Here is a 17,496-nt window from a genome sequence, read left to right on the forward strand (position 1 = left end):
ATAGTTATTGAGTGCCCCTGTGTGCCAGGCCCAGGGAGCATCAGGGACCAGGGACCAGACAACAACAACAACAATTGCCCTAGAGGTACTTACATATATGTAAGTACAGGCAATAAGTCAATAAATCTTAACCACAGGAAGAAATGATACACCGTGTTATAAGGTGACTGGTGCTTTGGGCAGAACAGGAGTCTCTGGGGGGGCTGGAAAGAAAGTGCAGTTTCACAGCCACCTCGAGAGACAAGAAAGGAGAGGAGCAGGGGAAAGTCAGGAGACTGGGGAAGGAGGCCCATCCAAAATCGCTTTTAGAATAAGAGAGTCAAAAAAGTGGCCAGGAGGGCCTACTCCCAATAATGACACAAGAAAACCACACCCAAACAGATAAAGCAGGGCTCATCCAGGGGGGCCCCCAGACCAGCAGCAGCAGTCTCCCCAAGAAACCTGCTAGAAATGCAGAGTCTCACAGGCTCCAACCCAGACTTGCCCACTCTGGGCAGAGGCCTTGTGGTGGCTCCAGGCTCCTGAGATGGAGAGAGCGGGCCCAGAGCAGGGCAGGAGGGGAACACAGAGTGAGACGAACACAAAGAAGGCTGAAAACAAAGATACTTTAATAGAAATCGTTTGTATTCATAAAATGCCACAAGTTAGTGAAGTGTATCAGTTTGGAGATTTAGACAGAATGCAATTGGAGGTGAAGATGTCCAGAGGGTTGTATTTCATACTGGTAAAGAAAGGGATAAAGCCAAATGTACATCAATCACCCAGTTGTGCAGCTTTGCTGGTGGCTCAGCTGGTAAAGAATCTGCCTGCAATGCAGGAGACCTGGGTTCAATCCCTGAGTGGGGAAGATCCCCTGGAGAAGGATAGGCTACCCACTCCAGTATTCTTGCCTGGGAAATCCCATGGTCAGAAGAGCCTGATGGGCTATAGTCCATGGGGCCGTAAGAGTCAGACACAACTGAGTGACTAACCAGAAGACAGAACTGATAGAAATACAAGGAGTGACAAAGCTGATCCCCATGGGAGATGATGAGAAAGAGGATGGACAAGCTGGTGTGATGGGCATACAGGACTGCACCCCCCCACCCCCAGTACACACACCAAAACCTTAACCGTGACCATTAGGGTGAGTACTGGGACACACAGGGCACCATGCTCTAGTTCAGAGATGACGGGTTTGACAAGGAAGTGAAACATTTAGGTTTGGGACTTAGTCTACGGCCATACCACCCTGAACGCGCCCGATCTCGTCTGACCTCGGAAGCTAAGCCGGGTCGGGCCTGGTTAGTACTTGGATGGGAGGTTTGGGACTTAATCTTTTTGGGAAAGGAAGACTCTGGAGAAAGAAAGTAAAAGGTACAGTTATTTCCTTCCACCTCCTAAGTCTCATTATTTTCACTGGATATTTGAACACGGAGCTCAAGAGAGCAGAGTCATGGACCCAGCTTAAGGATACCAGGACAAGCGTGAAAGGCAGAAGGGACAAGGTAACAGTGCTTTGCAGGGAAAGGTGACAAGAGCCTGATGAGGAGGGTGTTGGTCCTCCACGGGGGTCAGCAGGAAAGAGCCTGGCTGTTCTGCCGTGCGGCCCAGGAGGTTAGAGATGGCGTGGAGAGAAAACAGCCCTGCGTGGTCTCCAACCAAAAGCCGAGATGTGCTATTGGGGCCCAGTGACCTTCACTTTGACCTTCATCCAGGCAGCCCCCACCCCTCTCCCTCCCTCTCTCTCCTTCCCTTCTTCCCTCTCTGTTTATGCTCCATCCCTCCCATCCTTCCCTCCACGCAGCTGAAGTCTATGGATTTTAACCACAAGGGAGGACCAGCATCAATGGTGACAAAACTCAAATAAAAAGTCCAGCAAATAGGACCCAGGGCAGCAGCTCTTGGGGAGCTCTGGCTGCTGGCTCCTGGAGGCTCAGGCAGAGTGTGTTCCCTGCTGTGAAGAGAAGAGCCTCAGGTCAAGTTCATGGGAGAGACTGTTGAGCTCGGGGCTTATCCTCCAACTTGACTTTTCACTCCTCCCCTCTTTCTTCAGTTTTCACCACTCCTGGCCTTTATTTCCTCTGAAAACAATGATCCAGGGTGTAAAAGAGATGAGACACTTTTCTCTTTTTAAGCAGCTGTAAAGTCACAATATACTTCAAGGAGAGACTGAGCTGAGGCTTTTTGGTTTGGGGTTTATTGTCTTTTCCTCCTCATACTGAACAAATTGAGGAGTCAGCTCAATCAGGATGGACTCTTTCAGTCCATGTTAAAGCCATGGAAGGTACATGATGTGTATGTGGCTCTTCCATGTTAATCTATGGGTTTTCTGTCACAGATGTACTTGTTTTGCACAATAGGTTTAATTCTGTGTAACCTGGCCTCAAGGTTTTTCAATATGAAACAGAGGATGTTAGGATTGTGTGTATTTGTGTGTCTCTGTGTCTCTCTCTTTGTGTGAAAGGTGCTTTTCTCTGTGTGTGTGTGTGTGTGTGTGTGTGTGTGTGTGTGTGTATGTTGGGGAGGGGGCAGCCACAGTTCCTCATATTAAGATATTATTTCCAAATAGGTTTTGTTAGTGACTAGACAGCTCAAGAATCAGTTTTATTGAGCCCTGGTAATGACTGTTTATCACAAGCGTCCAGGCCATTAGCATCACCGGAGAGCCCTTGATCCTCCATAAGCCCTGTTTTTACAAAGTCCACAGTCTGGAAAGCAAGTCGACTGGGAATCAACCACCATCTGCTGCTCCAGCCTCCAGTCACGGTGAGGTTTATGTGGCAGAACAATGAGCGAGCGGTCGGCCTGTCCAATTAGTTAAGTATACTGGAAAATATTTCGTGCCCAAGTGGTCGTAAATGTTCCTGTGATCATTACAGAATGGTGTTTGCAAATCACACCCATTAGACACGTTTAATCCTGCACTGGACGTCACTCACACAACTAAAACGATGCAGGGGATAGGACAGTGGAGATGGAGGCATGCAGCAGGGCTCAGGGTCAGAGGGCAGAGTCTAGAAGTGCAGATCTGGGCCTGAGAGCCTCCCTACAATGTCCTCCTCCCACCTCGGTACCCTGAGGCCAGAGTCACCTCTAGTGAATAAAGACGCAGGTTGTCAAGATTTCTTTGACAACAGATATGGGAACCTTTGAATGTAGTTCCTGCTGTGTATTTTGAACTGTTGTGAAGAATATTAAAACAGACTGATAGCAATGTATTCCGGAGTTTATTAGGATAAGTGGGTAACAAAGCTCAAAGGATGATGACCCACTTCCAAGGCTGCCCAGAGGTGCCACTCAGCTTTTCAGAGGCCTGAGGGCAGCTCAGTGTCCAGCCCGCCCTGCCCCAGCCTGGGAGGAAAGCCTGTGATTCCAGCATCAGTGGAACAAACTTCAAATATACACATTCAAAGAGACCTACATGTTCTCTTCTAGCACTCAGGGAGGGACTGTTGATGTTTACAATCACATCGAATATCATCTTCATGCAAGACCTCACCTCTGATCTAATTCTAGCTTAAGCCAAATACGCAAAAAGTTTCAGGCCAGGGGAACGGTGGGCAAATTCTGCTGAAAGGAAACACTTACCCCCTTGCCGATAAGAGGAACAATGAGAGAAAGGAATTCCAGAGTTTCTTCCTAAAACTGGTGAGTGTTATCTCCATGAACAGACCAAAACACACTTCATTTTGGTTAAAAAAAAAAAAAAGCATTTCAGTGAGTTTTACTCCCGGAATGCGGAACAAACTAAGGTACTTGATTATTGAACACGTGGAGAGTTTGATCATCCTCTTTTTTTTGGTTGACAGGCTCCACAAACCACACAGATTTAAGCCTTGGGTTTTGCAGCCAGAGAGGGACAGATGTTTTCAGGGATTTTCTGTCTCTGATTTCCATGCTAACCCTATTGTTTTCAGCGGTGGAAATATGTAGGGGACATTACACCATTTTGCAGCTGCTGGAAAGCAGTGCTTTCCTGTTTTCCTGATTTAGACAATGGAGAAGCTAAGAAGAAAAATAATAGGAAAAGGCTTTCCTCTATTTGTTTTTTAAAAAACTGCATTATTTTGAGTTTGGTACCTTTTTCAGAGTCAAATCTCATCTCCGTTCTCTTAGTTTTTATAGAAATCTATATGGGAAAGACAGTAGGAATAAAAGTAGCTAACGATCAAATCCACATCTTCCAGAGGTTGTTCATGGGTAAAATCCAGACCCTGCACAATATGCTCAAACAAAGCTAACAACCAGAACATAAAAGACACAGCTACACACGTGTGTGTGGAAGAGAGAGCTTCACTCCCAACTCTGCTCCTCTTGAAGGCTGCATGGAAGCACATTCACATACGTGTTTAGTTTTTTATTTCACTTTTCACCTCATCATGGGGAAAGATGTGAGGACTAACCTTTTGGAGAGGCTGCTAGTCTATTGGCAATGGGCATCACGCCTGAGATGGCTTTGCCGGGCCTGGTGGTCAACACAGGCTGAGTCCCTCCCGGCTTCAGGCCAGAGCTGGTGGGTTCACCGTTAGTGCCTCTGGGGACAGGGGACAGGCCCCAAAGTGACACCAGCAAGGTTACTTCTGCCTCCAGGCCACCCAGCAGAGCAGTCGTGGGTTCATCACACAAAGGACACCACCCCACCCCCCCCAGGTCCTCCATGCCCAAGGCGAACTTGGAGAATGGCCCACCCTTGGCTCTCTACACTCCGCTCCCCCAGGGGACTGTCCTCCTGCTTCAGCCCCTCCAAATGGCCAGCATGAAAGAAGAGCAGTGATTGCAGAGACTGTCCCTGAAATTCAGGAGCAGGCCTGTTTGAGGAGACATCCTCCCTTTAAGTTATCTGCGTCACTCACGTGGTGTTTGTCCCAAACATAGAATCATTGAGCCAAGGACAGAAGCCCAAGTTGTCTTTGAACGTGTTGCCAAGCGGAGCCTCTCCTTGGTCCCCGGCACCCAGCTTGCTCTGCCGCTCGGCAGGTCAGGGGGTCAGGGACAGAACAGCGCCTGGTCGGCCCCGTCCAGCCCGGCTGCTGGAGGAGTCCTAGCATGGTAGAACCCACCTCTCCCCACGCTCCATCCATCCATTTACCTGGCTATCATGATCGAGCTACCTGGCTTCTGGATAAATAGGTACTTTGTCCATTGGCCTCAAGCTCCCAAAACAAGGATTCAAACCCCAAAGCAGGTTGAATGGGAGAAGGAAGCATCCTTCTGACGCTTTTCATCAGAGTTACCACCCGAGGTCGTCCATCTGGGTGGTGGCTGCGAAGGCGGGTTGTCAGCAGAGGGGGCGACTCTGACAGAGCAGGTTTGGAGAAGCTGTTACTTATCCTCCCATTTCTCCCCATGGGGGTGCTCAGTGGTGGGGGGAAGAGGGGGGCACAGCGAGCAGGGCTGCGTATTCCCTACTCGCCCTCAGAAGAATTCAAACACAGAAACCAGACGGGGCTGGGCCGTGGAAGAAATCAAATGGCCTCAGCCAATTCAAGGCTGGGGGATCACGTGGGTCGGGGGCAGCCTGGGTTGGGAATTTTCCCCTCACCCCAGTGACCAGGGTGAGGTCTGTAAAGGCCTAGAGCGAAGCATTTCTATAAGTGCAGATACCAGCCAGCGGCACACACAGGCACAAATGGCCCACAGTCAGCCCCACACAGCACTGCGCCAGGGGCCCCGGGCTGAGGGGCACAGCGTTCCACCCCTGGAGCATTAAAGCCCAGTGTCCCAAGTGGAAACTGCAGAAAATTAGGTGCAGAATATTAGGTGTCAGAAGCAGACACTCTGAACCCTGTGCTGGGCCCCCTCAGACCTCCATCCTTCCTTCCTCCCTTCCTTCCTTCCCCCAACCCCTTCCAGTTTTCCTTTTTTTTTTTTTTTTTAATGTGAGCTATAGTACCTCCATTTTGAAATTGGCAAAAAGCATCTACTTGGTTCTGGAGGCCAAGCACATGGGGTGCTGACCTCTGGGGCAGAGTTTGGATCCCGGAAATGGTTCCCTTGGTCTGTCCTGCATGGGAAGGGGAGCATCACGGAGGGATGTGGCAAGGGGTTCACCCCCAGTCCCACCTTCTCCAGGTGCCCACCCCTCCTGAGCTACTCAGACAGCTTCTAAGAGCTCCGACCTGCAGTGAATTCTGGGCTGCTCTCCAGGGACCCAGGCTGAACTGGGACCGAGCACCGCCGACCACAACAGTCTTAGTTGTGGGAAATCATGGCTAGTGGGCACTTTCAGGCAAGGTTATAAATTAAAATGGCTCTGAGCAGTGTCTGCTGTTGCACAAGATCTTAGTTATACTCTCATTCTTTCTCCATCCCCTCTTGTTTTCTTTTTTAAGGAAAAGGGCCAGAGGACACCTGTGCTGTACGCAGCACTGGGCCAACACCCAGGGGATGAGTTCTGACTTGGTTGTGCTGTGTCCACAAGACGGGCTCAGCTCTCAGGAGGCCTCTGCCACCATGAACTGTGCTACATGCTGGGACGGCACCTTTTAAACTCAGCCCCTCACATCGTCCAGAAACCATCAGGGCGTCCAAGCCCAGGCAGAGTCCAGAGACGACAGGATGGCATCAGGGGCGGGGGGCCTCCTGGCCCTGGAGACCAGTGATCTTTAACCTTTGACCTCACGAGTGTCTCACCAGTCAATCACATGGTGGAACATGGGAACATTTATTGAGACAAATTGACTCACGTAGTTTTGAAACAAATCCTGCCTTCTAACCCTAGTTTCCAGAGTCACTTATTACTCGCTTGATACAATTTTCCCCACATTGTTCAGATTTCATTTGCAAATAAACTGAAGACAATTAGAACCTGAAGAACTAGAGAGATGTGATTTCTAAACGCCCTGCCTCTGCCACCTAAGTGGATGGAAACGCAAGAATGGGAGGAAAAAAAAAAAGTCTCCAGCCTGAACACGTTCCCTCCGTCAGAAACAGAGCTTCTTACATAATCAGACAACTGATAGACTCAGGTTTCATCACACCAGAAGGCACAAATCATTTCAGTCCGAATTTGCCCTGGTTCGCGTCCTCTTATTAGAGGTGTATGCGGGCAGAGAAGCAGTTCAAAGGGAGCCTGTTAGCACCTGACATGTCAAGTCTGATCCAGAATCAGGGGTGACAAGAACTCAGTCACATTTGAATTTCAACAGGAGAGGGAAGGAGAATTGTTAACACACATGAAATTCTTGAAATGACACCTGACCCTCTCCCGCTTCCATACTACACACGTATGATACCTGCACGGTTCAAGCTGCCAGGCATTTAAAGAGAAGGTTGACAACTACTTGCTAAGATTCCAGTCCAGTCTTCCAGGAGGATGGGATTCCTGCTTTCAACGGGCTCCTGGCTCTGAGAATGGTGATCGCTGCCAGTGTCCAGGGGCCTCCTCAGTGTCAGCAGTCTGTCCCCGGCGTTGGACTATGGGAACAAAGGGCAACACATTGGAAGCTGCTGCCCCGGGGCCGAGCCACCTGGGCCCTGGGCGTGGGGACATGGGGCAGGGTGGCACCCCCAGAGGACACATGTGGGCCTCGAGGTGATCCCAGGGGGGCCTATGCCTGCTCCTCATCCCTGCTTGCTGCATGCCATGGTCACTGCCACTCCCACCCCGCACCTGTGCCCGCCACACTCCCCCCCGGGCGACCCAGGCTCCGTCACCTGTAGGGGTTCTCCGTGGCTCTGCTCTCAGCCCGCTCGGGGACCCAGGCGTAGCTGTCCGCTGCGCTCTGTGGCTGCTGCTTCTTCTCCTCCCTCTTGGCCCTGCGCTTGCGACAGACCAGCAGCCCTAGGGCCAGAGCTAGCAGGAGCAGGATGGCCACCACGGTGCCAAGAATGTAAAACAGGAGCAGCTGCTGCCCATCCGTGCCCTGGTCACTCTGCTTGGCTGTGAAATCCTCGCCTTCAGACTCTCTGTGGCCGGTGGTGGCTGTGGGGTGATGGGTGCTGGGCTCCATCCAGACCCCAGGCGTGGCACTGGGGGCCAGCATCTCCGGTGGGGGCAGGGAGGTGGGGACCTTGGCTGGGAAGGAGGGTCTCCTGTTGGAGGTCACCACCATGGCACCCTCAGGGTTGTCCCCGCTGGGTCTGGACACAGTGGCAGAAGACTGGAGCCCCCCTTCTCCATTTCCCATGTCTTTCCCAAGGGGAGACCCGGTTGGTGGTCCCAGCGACGTGGGCCCCCCAGTGCAGGAGACGCCGTTGGGGTCCAGCTCCCAGCCCGGCAGGCAGCCACAGCGGAAGGACCCCTCCGTGTTGAAGCACAGACTGTCACAGAGGCCACCCTGCTGGACCTCACACTCGTCCACGTCCAGGCACTGGGTGCCATCTTCCCCAGCCAGCTCGTAGCCCTCCTCACAGGAGCAATAGAAGGAGCCCTCGGTGTTGGTGCAGCTCTGGGAGCAGGGCGAGTGGCCAGGGGCACACTCGTCCACATCCACGCAGTCCCCCTCTTCGGGGCCGCCGGGCTCAAAGCCCACCCAGCACTCACAGCGGAAGCTCCCGGGGGTGTTGACACAGTCCTGGACGCAGGGGGCGTCCCGGCACTCGTCCACGTCCACGCAGTTCCGCTGAGTCAAGTCCAGCTGGTAGCCTGGGGGACAGTGGCACGTGAAGTCTGTTCCGAGGGACCCGGGGACGCACGTGGCCTCCCCTCCACATGGGCTGGAGCTGCAAGGGTTCCGAGAGGCGCAACTGACCAGGTCATCCAGCAGCCGGAACCCCGGCCGGCAGCCGCATCGGAAGGAGCCATCCCCGCCCTCGAAGCAGTCCTGCTGGCAGCCTCCGTTGTTGAAGTCGCAGCTGAACTTGGGGCTCACACAGAGGGGCCCTGAGCTGTCCCAGTCAAACTCGTTGGGGGCCTTCTCCTTGCACAGAAAGTAGTGCTGCCTGCCCTCGTCCCCATCCTCACAGGCCACGCTGGCCACCGAGGCAAAGGGCACTGCCTGCAGGAAGGAGCTGGTGGCCTGGAAAGGGGTCGTGTAGTTCACCTGACCCGGGCCCCCCAGGGTCAGCGGCCGGCACATGCCTTTGAAGCTGAACTTGCACACAAAGCCCTGGATGTTGCTCCCAGGAAACCCGGCGTTCCCACAAGGACCATCGGCCCACTTGGAGAGGCTGCTGGCCAGGTCCGGCACAGACAGGTCCAGAATCAGGGACACGCAGCGCCTGTTGATACAGGTGTTCTTAACCTCTTTGTACCAGTTGCTGTACTGCGAGTTTTCCCCATCGCCCAGCCAGCTGAAGCCCTTCAGGGGCAGGCTGCTGTCCGAGCAAGTGCCCTTCTCTCGCTGGAGCCCAATCCAGAATTTGATTTTGGATTCTTGCAGGGGTGCCCCCAGCAGCAGGAGCTGGGTCAGGGCGCCCTGGATGTGCCAGGCCTCCTCCTCACTCTTCACCGTGGCCAGATTGCCCCCTTTCTTGCTGCAATGGAGCTGGGCATCCTCCGCACTCAGCTTGTGCCTGTGGGCCGTGTAGCAGGCAGTCCCTGTGCAGACCACGGCCTCCTGGTCAGCGGTGCCCTCCGCCCGGGGCTGGATCAACAGCAGCAGCGGCAGTAGCAGCAGCAGTAGGCCAGCGGGACTGGCCATCGTGGCCTCTGTGCCCCTCTGGGTGGGAGGCTGACGCCCCGGCGGTGACAGCGGCAGCCCCAGCTGAGCTCCGATGGGAGCCGAGGGCTCAGACGTGGACGCTCCGTCACAGAGAAGGACACAAAGGCTGAAGGCTTTCCTCGGCCCCCTGACCCAAGGCGCATCCTGCCGCTGCACTTCTTATTCCTCACCGGATACAGGGGCTTCCTGTGCTGAATAGCTTCTGACTCCTGCTGCCTTCATCATGGTTTTGTTGTTCATAAAAGGAGCCAGGCAACGTCGCTGGGTGCGGGCTAAGGAAATGCAGTGGCGATGGGGGCAGGGAGACGTTTGTTTGTGGCTTGCATACACCAGCACCTTCATTTGGGGGTCCCTCCTCCTTCCCATCCATGTGAGGGCACGCCGCGGAGTAAGTAGAGATTTGGAGGGGGCCAAGAACTTGAGAAACTCACTTCATAACCCATAATGAAATTCCACTTTGGTTTGCAAACAACCAGAAGAGGGGAAAAAAAAAAAAAAAAAACCCTCAGACTTGAGACATGATGGTTATAATTTTCAGCCTTTTTTAGAAGCAAACTCGACTCTCCTTTTGCTCGCTCATGTTCCCTTTGGCTTTGAGAGTCTTTTTTCTCTTATGTCCCCTCATCGTGAACTTTAAATAGATAGGCAATTTTAAAATAGGAACTGGGCCGTGGGAATGTCTGAGTTTCTAACACAATGCCAAGCTCCCTCCTCGAGAACGTTAAACCCAATTGGGTGAAATTTGGCAGTTTTCAGGGTTTCGTAGTGCAAATGCTGTGTTGTGATGTGGCAACGTCACAGAAAGCATCAGAAAGGAAATGAAAATGTCTTTGGCCTCACAGGCCGAGGCATGCGTGCCTGTTTTTCCTCAGCTGGGGGTTACCGGAAGGTTGGGAGGTCTGAGCCCAGAATCCATCCAGGCCACGGCTGACCTCCTTCCACACAGCGACTCACAGAGGCCCTTGAATAGAAGAGTTCTTTTCCTGCGATGACAGAGTGTTCTGCTCACTGAGACTGTCACCGGTTGGGGTCCCCAAGAAGTAGACCCCAGACGAGGATTTGGGACACGCAGTTCTTTTGAGAGGGGAGGAGTGAGACAAGGGCAAGAAAGGGGCCGGCACTGGTGATGCTAAATTGAGCAGGTAACCTGGGGCTCCAGAGCTCTGCCCCCTGGGACCCTCAGGAGACCCGCAGACAACACATTCGTCTCCCCAGAGAAGGGAGGGGGCTGGACCCTCCCCCTTTTGCTCCCCCTACCCACTGGCACCCATGACTCTCGGCATTCTGGGTGGATGGGGAGGACCCAACCGCCAAAGGGAGCTCTCGGTGGAGAGTGGAAAACCTCCAAGTAACTGAGATGGGAGACCAGCTCTCCTCAGGGCTTCCAGTAGGGTGTCATGGGGGCTGGGAACTCAGGGACTTTCAGCCTCCACAAGGGATAAAGCACTCATCTCAGACTCCAGTCATAGAGCCCTCAGGGGGTGCTCCTTACGTTCTTTTTGTTTTAATCAGATGTTTGCAGGAGTCCAGAGTTGCTTTCTTAGAATCCATGGAGTTCTCCCTGTGCTCTTTAGTGTCGGTGGAGATCCATCCACCCACCCACCTATCTATCTATCCACTCATCCAACCATCCCCCCCCCATTCATCCATCCGTCCAATTTTTTATCCATCTACCTAATCATCCATCCACCCAACCAATGTTGATTAAGGCCTTATTGTGTGCTGGGCTCAGCACTGATATTCTAGGAGAAAACTCCTGCCTTCATGACCTTTGACATCCCTTAGAATGGACAGATTTGAACATGTTGAGCAGTTTTAGCTATGACAGGTACCTCGGGGTGTCAGGAGAGGTCCTTGGGATGGACACTTGGGACAAGCTCCTCTGGGAAAGAATAGCAGTGAAGCTGGAATTTAAAGGAGGAATAGATAAGAGGGGAAATGGCATTCATGTGGAGGAGTAGCATGTGCTAAGGCCCTGGGGTGGGAGGGCCATGACCTTGTTACGGGAGTGAAGGAAGGGCGGTCCTCCGAGAGCCTGAGGAGTGGGAAGGAGGACCTGGGAAGGTGAGGAGCCCTGAGAACCCAAGCAGTGACAACTTGACTTTTATCTGAAATCCGTAGGGAAGCACTGAAGGGCTAAGACCTTCATATCTCTCCTCTGTACAGAGAGACCCAAATGGTGTGTGAGGACCACTCAGTAGGCAACCATGGTTTCAGGCTCAGATGGAGCTCTGTCGTTCCCCTTTTCATAGAAATAGAGCAACTATAAACATCTTTAAAAAATGAAAAATGAACAAAACTAAAGAACAAATGAAGAACGAAAGCAACACTCTTGTGCCACAGTGTGAGCTTCTGCACTGAGCCTCCTGGGTACCCTATCCCACACGTGCAAAACCACGTGAGGACACACCTCACCAGGGGTGGTTTGTGAGTTTCCAGCTGTTTAAAGGGACGGAACACATCTACCCCTGGTTCAAATCCCACTCTGCCACTCACGAGCTATGCAGCTTTAGACGAGCTGTGGGATCGCTCTGCCCATGTATGAGTCCATAGCAGTTCCTCACGTCTTCAGGGGGCTCTGTGAGGGCTCCATCTGTGCAGGGGATTTGGGGGCAGGAGTCACTGTCCCACCAGTATGCTGACGAGCGTTGATCACCTGAACTTGCCTCTGGCATTGGTGCCTTGGTTTGGCTATTTGCTGGCTTTAGGGCAGGACCTAAGCTCTGCATCTCCAGAGGGCTGGGTTTTCTGGCCTGTAAGAGAGGGGAGACAGGAGTCTTGATGCCATCACCCCAGTGAGGAGTCCATTAGGGCAACCAAGAGACAGAGACACTGGCCGAAAGACTCCACACCCCGCCAACCCTCACTGAGCAAAACAGCAGGAGGAAACTTGTTTCACTGGCTGCGGACAGGGAGCTTTGTTTTTTTTTTTTTTTGCAAAGACTCTCCCCCGCCCCTACCCCCGCCCCCGCCCCTTGGCTGGTAAGCATGCTTGAACAGCCTTATCAATTTTCCCACATTTCATAAATAGTGTCCTTGTGTAACTTATCACGCACAGTATTTACAGAAAACTTGACTGGGCCGAGCATTGTTTTTAAGGCTAGCTAGTACTCACTTCACAGATCTGGCTTTAGCAAGCAAAGCGGCTCGTCAACATTTGGAAAGAGATAAACCAAGGAAAGGGAACCAACATTTGGAAAGATAAACCCTGGGCAGATTCTGTCTCCAGGACAGCTCAGCGTGAGACACAAGCCTGTTAATCCTGCTCACATAGCTGGCTTGGCAATTTTTAGAATCCCTTTAGCATTTACAACACTCTCAGTGGTTCCAATAAATGGGCATATAGTTTTGCCCTATTTAGACAAAACACTTTTATGGAAATAATAATGGCTATATGTCTCACACTCAAAATTCAATTCTCCATGAAAAAAAGCAAGTGTACAACAATCATTAGAAAACAGTGAAGTCAGACAGAGAAAAAGAAATATGTATATTAATACATATATGTAGACTCTAGAAAACTGGTACAGATGAACATATTTGCAAAGCAGAAATAGAGACACAGACATAGAGAACAAATGTATGGGCACCAAGAGGGAAAGGGGGTGACGGGATGAGTTGGGAGGATGGTATTGACGCATACACACTACAGATACTATGCATAAAACGGCTAACTAATGAGAACCTACTACAGAGCACAGGGAACCCTACCCAATGCTCTGTGGTTACCTAAATGGGAAGGAAATCCAAAAAAGAGGAAACCTAAATGCAGAACAAGAAGCAACAGTTAGAACCAGACATGGAACAATGGACTGATTCAAAACTGGGAAAGGAGTATGTCAAGTATTTTCACCCTGTTTATTTAATTTATTTGCAGAATCCATCACAGGAAATCCTGGGCTGGATGACTCACAAGCTGGAATCAAGATTGCCAGGAGAAATACCAACAATCTCAGATCTGCAGATGATACCACTCTCATGGCAGAAAGTGAAGAGGAAATAAACAGCCTCTTGAAGGTGAAACAGGAGAGTGAAAAAGCTGGCTTAAAACTCAATATTCAAAAAACGAAGATTGTGGCAGCCAGTCCTATCACTTCATGGCAAATAGATGGGGAAAAAGTGGAAAGAGTGTTAGATTTCATTTTCTTGGGCTCCAAAATCAAGGTGGACAGTGACTACAGCCACAAAATTAAAAGACACTTGCTCCTTGAAAGACTATCTGACAAACCTAGACAGTGTATTAAAAAGCAGAGATGTCACTTTGCCTACAAAGGCCCATTTAGTCAAAGCTATGGTTTTTCCAGTAGTCATGTTTGGATGTGAGAGTTGGACTATAAAGAAAGCTGAGCACTGAAGAATTGATGCTTTTGAAATGCGGTGTTGGAGAAGACTCTTGAGAGTCCCTTGGGCTGCAAGAAGATCCAACCAGTCCATCCTAAAGGAAATCAGTCCTGAATATTCATTAGAAGGACTGATGCTGAAGCTGAAACTCGAATACTTTGACCATCTGATGCAAAGAGCTGCCTCATTGGAAAAGACCCTAATGCTGGGAAAGATTGAAGGTAGGAGGAGAAGGGGATGACAGAGGATGAGATAGTTGGATGGCATCACCAACTTGATGAGCATGAGTTTGAGCAAACCCAGGGACACAGGACAGGGAAGCCTGGTGTGCTACCATTCGTAGAGTCGCAAAGAGTCAGACACAATTTAGCGACCAAACAACAACAGTATATGACACATATACACATATGTGTTACAGAAAAAGAACAGAGAAAAAATACCAAAAGTTAATAAAAATTTTCTCCTAACAACCCAGTGAGGTGGGTACAGATGTGACCATCATGCTCATTTTCCAGCTGGGAAAGCTTAGAGTGGTTAGGAATTTGCCTAGCTAGTAAGGAGTACAGTCAGAACTTGAATCTAGGCCAACTGACTCCAGTCAAGGTACAGATGGCCCAGCGTGTGCAGAGAGCCCTCTCAATTTCTGGTATTCAGCTACTATGGCTACCTTGAGCCTAGATTCACATGCCCGAGTTTGGGCCCATTTGTCTAATTTTATCTGACTGGTGTCTGTTTTATCATCACCTTTCATTTCCCATAAGAGTTCTGAATTACATCTCATTTCCATCTGAAATGATGAATCACAGCATCCACGCCCTACCTGTCTCCAGCACAGCCTGGGACATTCATTGCAGGAAACATCCCTGGTAATTTCCTCTGAGTGTCCTGGTTTCTCTTATCTCACTTCTCTAGTGCTCTTTGGAAGATCACGGCTTGAAAGTGGTCTGGTCCCTAGACCTGAGGACAGTAACGGTGCCCTCAGGCCTCTCCTGCAATGTTTGATGTCTCCCAAAGTAGGGGTCCCACTGCCAATCGGTGCAAAGAGGCCACAGCAAAGCCTCATCCAACTGCCAGGTGTTGACCTGTTTGTCCAAAGAAGGAGCACCATGGGCTCCAAGTTGGGTCCAGCTCTTCAGTTCAGTTTAGTTCAGTCACTCAGTCGTGTCCGACTCTTTGTGACACCATGGACTGTAGCATGCCAGGCTTCCCTGTCCATCACCAACTCCCAGAGCTTGCTCAAACTCTTGCCCATCAAGTCGGTGATGCCATCCAACTATCTCATCCTCTGTTGTCCCCTTCTCCTCCTGCCTTCAATCTTTCCCACCATCAGGGTCTTTTCAAAGAGTCAGCTCTCTTCGAATCAGGTAGCCAAAGTATTGGAGTTTCAGCTTCACATCAGTCCTTCCAATGAATATTCAGGACTGATTTCCTTTAGGATGGACTGGTTGGATCTCTTTGCTGTCCAAGGGACTCTCAAGAGTCTTCTTCAACACCACACTTCAAAAGTGTCAGTTCTTTGGCGCTCAGCTTTCTTTACAGTCCAACTCTCACATTCATACATGACCACTGGAAACACCATTGCTTTGACTAGATGGACCTTTGTTGGCAAAGTAATGCGTCTGCTTCTTAATATGCTGTCTAGGTTGGTCATAGCTTTTCTTCCAAGGAGCAAGTGCCTTTTAATTTCATGGCTGCAGTCACCATCTGCAGTGATTTTGGAACCCAAGAAAATAAAGTCTCTCACTCTTTCCATTGTTTCCCCATCTATTTGCCATAAAGTGATGGGATCGGATACCATGATATTAGTTTTCTGGCTGAGTTTTAAGCCAACTTTTTCACTTTCCTCTTTCACTTTCATCAAGAGGCTCTTCATTTCCTCTTCACGTTCTGCCATAAGGGTGTTGTCATCTGCATATCGTGTCTGAGGTCATTGATATTTCTCCCGGAAATCTTGATTCCAGCTGTGCTTCATCCAGCCCAGCATTTCAGCAATGAGTATATTCTGCATAGAAGTTAAATAAGCAGGATGACAATATACAGCCTTGGCATACTCCTTTCCCAATTTGGAACCAGTCTGTTGGTCCATGTCAGGTTCTAACTGTTGCTTCTTGACCTGTGTACAGATTTCTCAGGAGGCAGGTCAGGTGGTATTCCCATCTCTAGAAGTCCAGCTCTTAGACAATTTTTATTAGTCCCCATGTCAGTAAGAATGTGAATTCATTATCAATATTTAGGAAGTGTAAGATTTTATGTGAAGATTTGGATTTCTGGCTTCTTTTGAAAAATAGCCTCTGGTGATGCTGACTCTGCCCTGACATGGAAATCAGTGGCCCTGCCAGTGCCCCCACGGGCTGCCTGACTGGCTCTTATATACCTGGGGATCTCAGTGTCACTGATCATCCACCCAGTGGCCCACCTGCCTTCATCCAAAGCCAGGATAGTAGTTCAGCTGAAAGTTACCTGGGGTCTATCGAGATTCTGTGTGCATTTCTCTCTGTATGAAGTGGGCTGTGGGGGAGATGCTCTCTCTCCTTCTTCCTAAGACAAGCTCACCTGTGTACTTGTTGGCAATAAGCTTCAAGAGATATCAGAAACTCATCAATCCAGGTCTGAGCCAATGATGGCAAGTCTACCCCCTGGCCAGCACCTGGACCAGGGCAGACATGTGACACAGACCATCCACGTGGGTTGAGGCAGAACGCTGGATGCTTCGGGAAATTTCTCCTCGCCCTTGAGCATAGACATGAGAAATAGATACCCCATGCTTGGTATGGTCTTCTGGATGCTGGTTTGCAAAGTTGATGGGGTCTGGATGACCAGACACACTCAGAGGAGCAGAGCGTAAAGATGGAAGGAGGCTGACCCTAAAGTCGCCCTGCCAAGACTTTTTATTTGACATTATTAGCATTTTTATCACAGGATGGACGATTTACACTCTTGTTCCAATTTCGAGTGTCCAATAGAATGATTTAAAATGTTTATAGATTATACCTCAAGTTACTGTAAAATATCAGCTATATTGTACAGCATAGGGAATTATTAGCATTTTTGTTTGAGCAGTTCATTTGTTGGCTATTACTTGCAGCCAGTGGCATTCTTTCTAGACTTTGGGCTCTAAAGATTTCACTCTGTGGGACAAGACCTGACCCAAGGGCCTCAGAAGTCCTCCCAGGTCTACAGGCCTTTGGTCTGTTTGCAGAACCACATTTCCACACAACACTTCTAGGAGCCTGGGACTTCCCTGGTGGTTAAGATCTCACCTTCCAATGCAAGAGATGTGGGTTCGATCCCTGGTTGGGAAACTAAGATCCCACGTGCCTCACTACCAGAAATAGATAAATAAATAAAACAGAAGCAATACTGGAACAATTCAACAAAGATTTTTTTTTTTTTAATGGTCCATATCAAATAAATCTTAAAAAAGAATTCTAGGGGCCAACTACTGCCTCTCCCCCACCCCGACTCCATATTGGAAGAGAGAAAAGGCTTCTGGGTGGGCTCTTTCTGGGGAACCAGTTGGCCTCCTTGCCTGGTGCTGACTTGGAGGGAGGCGGGGAGGGGGGCCCCC

At 50.3% G+C, this 17,496-nt stretch overlaps 1 protein-coding gene across 1 annotated transcript; it reads right to left on the bottom strand.

Moving 5' to 3' along the window:
* Positions 1 to 6,625: 6,625 nt before the first annotated feature.
* On the bottom strand, positions 6,626 to 9,981 carry CD93 (CD93 molecule). Its single transcript, XM_065921340.1, has 2 exons — positions 7,639 to 9,981; positions 6,626 to 7,398 (listed from the first exon to the last, which is right to left on the bottom strand). Exons 1-2 carry the CDS (start codon positions 9,564 to 9,566, stop codon positions 7,374 to 7,376), a joined length of 1,953 nt encoding a protein of 650 aa, XP_065777412.1. The 5' UTR covers positions 9,567 to 9,981; the 3' UTR covers positions 6,626 to 7,373.
* Positions 9,982 to 17,496: the final 7,515 nt, after the last annotated feature.

This window comes from Muntiacus reevesi, chromosome 2, assembly GCF_963930625.1.
Source record: "Muntiacus reevesi chromosome 2, mMunRee1.1, whole genome shotgun sequence".
In the NCBI taxonomy this organism is placed as follows: Eukaryota; Metazoa; Chordata; class Mammalia; order Artiodactyla; family Cervidae; genus Muntiacus; species Muntiacus reevesi.

Coding starts and splice junctions, on each gene's coding strand:
- CD93 (XM_065921340.1), bottom strand. CDS start 9,566: ATGGCCAGTCCCGCTGGCCTACTGCTGCTGCTACTGCCGCTGCTGCTG. Junction 7,399..7,638: donor GCCACGGAGAACCCCTACAG/GTGACGGAGCCT, acceptor TTGTTCCCATAG/TCCAACGCCGGGGACAGACT.